This window comes from Ascaphus truei, chromosome 3 (genome assembly GCF_040206685.1).
Source record: "Ascaphus truei isolate aAscTru1 chromosome 3, aAscTru1.hap1, whole genome shotgun sequence".
In the NCBI taxonomy this organism is placed as follows: Eukaryota; Metazoa; Chordata; class Amphibia; order Anura; family Ascaphidae; genus Ascaphus; species Ascaphus truei.
This window is the reverse complement of record NC_134485.1, coordinates 48,210,347-48,218,142: the sequence shown is the minus strand read 5'-3', so window position 1 is coordinate 48,218,142 and position 7,796 is coordinate 48,210,347. Positions and strand designations below refer to the sequence as shown.

Genomic DNA, 7,796 nt, shown 5'->3' with positions numbered 1-7,796 from the left:
TTTAAAGCTTTTACACTCTTCTGCCCCTCCTTACATATCAGCCCTAATTTCCCACTATACACCATCCCCGACTCTTGCATTCTGCTCAAGAATATCTTCTCTTCCCATTTTGTATCTAAAGCCCTCTCCCGCCTTAAACCCTTCTCACTGACTGTCACACACCTCTCAAATGCCCTTCCCTCAATAGCCGACAAGCACCCTCTCTATCCACCTTTAAGACCCACCTTAAAATACACCTGCTTAACGAAGCATATGAGTAGCCCCGTAGCTGATACTTTACACCTCATACATAAACCTCGGCCCCTTGCAGTCACACTTACCAGAACGCCCTCCTTCTGTCTCTGTATGCTCTTCCTACCTACCAAATAGATTGTAAGCTCTTTGGAACAGGGACTTCTTTTCCTAAATATTGCTTTTATGTCTGAAGCACTTATTCCCATCATGTGTTATTTGTATTATTTGTTATTTATATGATTGTCACGTATATTACTGCTGTGAAGGGCTATGATCATTAATAGCGCTATATAAATAAAGACATAGATGCATACATCACTAATAAGGTGTTGCGCTATATTATCTTGCATTTTGGAAACGTAAGTGTTTACTATGTTCCTGTAAGTAATTTTGTCATTTGCCTCAAAAAAGGTGTACCCTATTGGAGCTTAGTGAATTCCAATTTTTGTTTTTCGTAGACGTTTTCTAGTGTATGTTTGCTGGTAAAGAGGCTGCTGTGTTACTACCGTAATCCTTCAAATGGGAAAAGTGAGGGCAGTTCCTCTTACCAAAAACCATGCAATAGTGTCTAAAACTGATCAGTATACAATTTGTATAATGTGGCTTATGCAATCTGTAACTTGGCATATAATAATAGAATTTATTACAAAATACAAAAGTTAACTGGAGTCTGATTTAAAATGGATCTCAGATGAGCAAATCCCATGGAAATAATAAATACTGTAGCATGGTTTGTATTTCGTTTGTTTTCTTCTCTATTACCACCCTACTGTTTTAACTTGCATGACTTGTTTATATGGCTTCTTGTCATTTTATAGTTTGGACTTTTACAAGAAACAACTAAAAATAATTACAGGCAAGGAAATCTCGGTGGTGTTTCTTAGATATTTACACCATTATCCATGCTTCACTGTTGCTGTTTATAGAGGAAATGTGAGGATACAAACATCATATTTCTCTATGGAGTTATTTAATTATCTTTTAGCATTGTTTTATATCTTTGTGATTTTACGTTCTGTGGATAAAGTATGATTAAATCTGCAGAAAGCTACAAGTTACAAAGTAACAAGTCTACACGTGATTTTATCAAAATAAAACTTTGTGATATTCTGTAGGAAATGTACATTTCTTTTCTTGTAAAACAAAGACCTTGTCTTGCAAAGTGGTACAGACATGGAGTATTTCTTTTATAGGGTATTATGCTCCCAAATAAGACATTGTAGTCATGCGTTATTTATATTATGAGGGACATTTATTATTTATCATATATTTTGTATTTGAGTATTCATTTTGTGTTTTTATCTATAGCTTTCCAGTCTGTTTAATGTTGAATGTGAGTACATTGGGTAGAAGCCATTCTTCCATCTACAGCAGGGGTTCTCAACTCCAGTCTCAAGACCCCCCCAACAGGTCAGGTTTTCAGGATATCCCTGCTTCAGCACGGGTAGCTGAATTAATGACTCCCTGCTTCATGCTATGTTTATTCAACTGAGCCACTGATTTGAGCCATTTGTGTTGAAGCTGGGATATCCTTAAAACCTGACCTGTTGAGGGGCACTTCAGGACTGGAGTTGAGAACCTGATCTACAGTATTTAATGCCAGTGTGGAATATGAACGCTCGTTCTTAGGTGTGGTAATACTGTAATATTGGGAAATTTTACATTATTACAGTACAGTATGTGCAGGGTGAATGGTAAATAGGGCGTAGGTATGTTTTTTTTTTAAAAATCTGAATTCCTAGAAATAGATTTCATAAAGAAGACGCTTATGCTGGGATTCATTAAAGTCCAGTGCCGCCCAATCTGGTTTTAACTGCAGTTAGCCCTGGAACGGTTGCAATATCCTGAATTAGAATTTAGTGGATCTGCTCCTCAAATTGATAGTTTAAATTATTTATTTTATTAAAACCTTCCTTGTGGGACTATTTTATTTGTTGCTAAAATGTATCTCTTTCACCCCCCCCCCCATGTCCCCCCCCGCCCCTCTCCTCATGTCTCTCACCGCCGGGACATAGCAAGAGATAGTCTGGACACGGGACAGTAGCTTTAAAACCGGGATGTCTGGTCACCCTACAGTACTTTATGCTCTTCTCAAACTATTCAAATTCTTTGCCAATATATTTCTTGTACATTGACCGGTTTTAGATTAACCTTGCTTTTCTGTGCTATACAGTATATAACTGCATAATGAGGTGATGTAAATTTTAAATGTTAACAAGGACAAATGTTCTGATCAATTGATCAATAATTTCCTTTTTCCGCTAGTCACCTCTTAGACCAAGATGTTTGTTTATTTTATTTTTTTAAGCAGGGACTTCCTGACCTATTGTGCATACATTGATGTTAGTTGTGCTTGTAGTTGCCTTTCATCCATGTTGTCCTGCACTGCGAAACATGTTGACATATTGACAATATACATACTAATAATATGTCTATTTTAAATGCAGGTAATGAATTTGGTCACCCAGAATGGTTAGATTTCCCCAGGAAAGGAAATAACGAAAGTTACCATTATGCCAGGAGACAGTTTCATTTGGTTGATGATCAAATTCTACGCTACAGATACCTTTACGCCTTTGACAGAGCTATGAATAAACTTGAAGAACAGTTTGGCTGGCTTGCTGCACCTATGGTAAGATGGCACAGAAATATAATGTATTTGTTACTTTTTCCGCATATCTAGTAATTTTAAGCCATTACCTCTGCATATACTTACAAATATATGTATTGATATACATTTTAATCTGCATTTTAAATTGTGTAAACGTAATTTCTAAAACTAAAATAATAATGAAATGCAATATATAATTATCATATATTTACTTTTATTTATTTTTTGTTTCACATTTGTTCCTGTTTTCTACATTGTTCCTAATGCGGTCAGCACCAGTTTATGAGATCATGAGGGGTTATCAGATCGCATTAGGGTCTCCATGTAATGCTGCGGCCCCCTTTTTTGTCTTTAAAATCTCACTAGTGCACTTATGGTTGATCCAAGACAGCTCTGCTACTGACGAATAAGTCCTCCCGTTACAGATACCTATCTGTAGATACGATTGCAGTATCACAAGTGTCGCGGGTCTACTACTCAGGGTGATCACGTGCTGAACCTGACACTGAGAGCCTCTTGACTCTGGGTGAATTCCAGGAATGACGGACTGGGTTGTATTAGCAGGAATTCTCGTTCTTTTTGTTGATCATTCACCCCCTAGACCCGTGTTGACACGGTTATCCTTGGGATACTTTTTGTAAGCGATGCCAGTTAACATAAAAATTGCTTTATTAAGAAACCTCAGTGTGAGGAGATTGCTACCCTCTACTTCAGGTATACTCATCTTATTTACAGGAATAAGCATGTTACACCGTTTCATTGGGACTGCCTATTGCTTGGTACCAAATTGTGACTGTTATACATAGTTGCAATTTGGATGTGCTACTCAATAGCCATTGATTGTGCTATTTAGCTATATGGACTCTGTATCTTGTGACACCTATCAAACTATTGGGAACTTTTGCTGGGATCACTATTCAGCTCTGAGCTACCTGTATTCACTACGTTAAAGTTCCACTATATATGATACAATTCATTTATGCCTTACAACTATCACAATCCCAACTACAGTAATACTTATGTACTGTATATATAAGATCTCATGTTGGGTCTATAGCAAGCTACAAGTAGCACTACTAAACCTTACACTATCTACAAGGGTTAATGGTTTAGCACTTTACACAGACTAGGACTGTTCCACCGTGTTTATATAGCTGTCTGGAGTGCACATATTCACTAGGGCGCTTGATTAGGGTGTTTAACTATTTTTTTTATCTTATTGTCATGAAGTCCTCTCCCATTATCTTAGCACTATTATTAAAAGTTAATTTTTAGATCTCAACCATCAATTCACCTACTTGGAGGTTGAGTAGCCACAACTGGGATTTCTTTCTCTTTGTTATAGTGTTTACCTTGTATTAATCACAGAGGACCACCTACCCCAGTTTACATTAGGCTGAGCAAGGGTCCCCTATAGTTACCTTACTTTTTTATATGTATATATATTTTTAATATGGAACAACTAGGAAGCTTATAGGAAGAGGAGAAGCATGGCATTCTGAAATGTCAACATAAGTACTAACTTACTGTAATTAAAACAGACAAGAATAGACCAGCTGTTTAGAAAAAAGACTTGTGGATATTTTAGTTGGGGAGTTAAAGGGAATGTGAAGATGTATTCTGATTTAAGATATTGTGTGTACCTATTACAACACTGTTGGAGCATTATTACACGCACTGAAGTGTACTGTAAGTACGCCATTACTTAATCATGAGGGAGGAGGGTGTACTTTGAAACCAAGTGGTAGAATGAGCCTCCTGTCATTTTTCAGTTATTTGAAGGATTCTTACAATTGTACTGTATGTGTACCCATGAGAATCTCAGTACTCCTCGTCAAGAAAAGGAAGGTGTATTTCTTTTAGTCCAATTGTTTATCTTTTTTTTTTATATATATATATAAATGTGGCAGTTTCTTGCCTTTGTTAATACTATTATGCAACCTGCCGATCAATCTGTTCCTCCGTGATCGATCTCTAAAATCCTTTTTTATCCAGGGCATACAATATGGCTGCCTGTTTCAAGAGGAAGTGGTGTAGCTTCTGAAATAGTTGCCAGTCTACATCTGCATTGCCCCATAGGCGGGTGGCTGGAAGGGTTCCCTTAGAGCTGCTCCCCACTGCACAGAACCAGTGTGCTAAGGGTTAAAATCTATGATTACTGTTATGTATTAAGTCAACACCCCCGCACCCCCCACTGGAATGTTAATGACCCAAGGAGACAATGGGCTCTGAAACAACAGCAGCAGTCATTCTGAGCCACTTCAGTCTACATCTTTCTCGGGCAGCCAAAGGGTGTCCACCGTTTTCTTATGTTTGGTCATGTTAAAGCTGCTCTATGACAATCTGAAACTCACCAGCCCTCTCATCCCCTGTACCCTTGTTGCAACTTTCCCTGCCTTATAGATTATAAGATCCTTGAGGCAGGGCCTCTTCTAACACATTTCAGGCCTATCCTACCTCTCCTACTAGAATTGTAATCTTGTCTGTAAATGTTACATATGCCCATAATCATATCTCTGTCTATGAAATGTGTGTGAATGTATAACGTCTGTTAATTTAATGTAACCATGTATTGTTATCATAATTCTGTGCCCAGGACATACGTAAAAACGAAAGGCAATTCTCAATGTATTACTTCCTTGTAAAATATTTTGTAAATAAAGAAGTGGTTCTTTTTTAATGCCATAAGTATTATTTAATACTACACAATCATATAAAAAAAATCATCTAGGATTTTAAATGAAATGCTGCTTTAAGGAGGACATGTTTTGTGTTTCCTTTTGAGAAAGTAGACACGCTTCTAAACTAATGAAAACTTTACAGCCCAGATCCACAAAAGGGTGCTAAACTTTATAAAGTGGTGTTAACGATTAGCACCCTTTTCTGGATCTTGGCCTAAATAGGGTTTTAAAAAACAGAAAAAACTAGATTGTATGTTTATGGGTCCTCACAATAGAGCTAGATCATTTCATATTGTAGTGGCAGCAGTTGCAGATACAGACTTACTGTCCCTGCCGCCACTGACAAACAAGCAAAAGTCCCTGGCGCCAGGAACCGTGTCTGCTGCAGTCGAGCTGTGGGGGGATCTGTGCTTCCGATTGGGGTCTGTGTTTCCGATTGAGAGCACAACGTGAATCCTTCCATACCGGTCTCGTGACCGCATCATCAAATACTAGGCTTACTACATCTGTATGAGACCACTAGTCAGATGTAAGAAACCATTATTAACAACAATGTTTATTAGATGTACTCATTTGGTCAGGATTATTCAGACATACTGTATGATAACCCACTGAATGTGGACTTGCAGCAACATTGTCTAATCTTGTAGCAATCCCAATGGATCATGGTTCAAGGATAATAACAAAGATCAGTAGGGTAAAATTGACTTCCTCTACAATGATTTTATGAAGTTGTTTTAAGCTCCTAAATAAAATAATTAGAGGAAATGTATTATGTCCTACTCATGTACGAGCATGTGCATATAATCAATCAAAGCCCTGACAGGTTGGTTCTTCTGAGAAGTGAGCATTGGCAGCTTCATGCATTGGTCCTTATGTAAAAGCAGTGCCTAGACTTAATAATTTCTTGCTCTGATACAGGTATACTATCGATTTAAAAAAAAGCAGATTGCCCTGATAGTAAGATCTTTATGCAAACTAAGGTTGATTGTCGTGTGTCCATGCAAACACTGCAACATCAGCACTCCTCTTATATTGTAGCAGGTACAGGATGTTTACCATCTTACAACGCTACAGTATTTCTTCAGTCCATAAAAGTGAACGTAGAAGCTGAATTAAAACTATTTGAAACTTAAAGCACTTCTCAGATTCCAAAGTGACGATGGCAAGGGAACTGGCATCGCTGGTAAATAGGGGACTTATGTCAAAGATGTTCGGTTTTTTTTTTTCCCTTCCTCCACTCTTCCAACCTTTTAAATATCAACTGTTCCAAAGACCTGTTTTCCTTTGTTTGGTGATCAAAAGAGTGCAAAAGCAGAAGAGTATATAATTTTAAGTGTTTTGGAAAAGTAGACCTTCATTGTTATATATGTATCTGTGTTAGAGAGAGAGAGAGAGAGAGAGAGAGAGAATATATATTCTCAAAACATTGGCAGACAAATATGACAATGAAAATATATATGTAGATGACAACAGTAAAATTAAATAAGTGTCAACGTGAATAATATAAATTGTAACACATTAAAGAACATAAGAACGATCCTAAAAATCATTTGCAGGAAACAGGTACTTGTGATATAATCAACTTATAAAATTGTAGTTTGGTACTTCCTAAAGCACTATCTTTTATTTTAACTTTATTATATATGTAAGCTTAATTTATTTACTATAATGATCTGAGCGGCAATGGGAGTAAACGTCGGAACATGTGCAGTAACATTAAATATGCCCCTAAGAGAGGTTCCTAAATATTTTTTATTTTTTTTTATGGTATTTTTTGGTCTTTTAAATAAAAGCTTTTCTAAGGCTGACCATTAAATTCAAGCATGTATCCAACGACCAGTGCTAGATTTTGCAATAAATCTAGTGGGGATTGGAAGCAATAACTATTATTGACATTTTCTTCAACTACTGTAAGCTACCATTTGGCTGAAACGTGACTTAAGCAAGGTCACATAGGCTAATAAGGTGTGACACATCTGTAAGCCTTACCACATTGGCCGGGCAATCCCTGAGGGGATATTAAGTAATTTCTGTGCATTACATGAGCTTGATAACTATGAATTCTGTAGTTCGTTAAACTTTAGAGAAATGTCTTCTTTCTTTTGATTTAAGCTCTGCTCCTATTCACATGTGATCCACTAATAGACAGCTAGTGCAGTATTTTTAAGCAAGGGCAGTTCAACTTTGCGAGGCAATATAAATATTAACATTTGAGGATTGTCATGCCATAACGAGTATGATTATTAGAACTCCTCTTTTTGAAATAT

At 37.0% G+C, this 7,796-nt stretch overlaps 1 protein-coding gene across 1 annotated transcript in view; it reads left to right on the top strand.

Annotated features, from left to right (window-relative positions):
• GBE1 (1,4-alpha-glucan branching enzyme 1) overlaps positions 1 to 7,796 on the top strand; it is a 259,599-nt gene that overhangs the window by 180,305 nt on the left and 71,498 nt on the right. Inside the window, exon 13 of the mRNA XM_075593996.1 lies at positions 2,682 to 2,866. Coding sequence (XP_075450111.1) covers positions 2,682 to 2,866 — 185 coding nt within the window. The remainder of the gene's footprint in view (positions 1 to 2,681; positions 2,867 to 7,796) is intronic.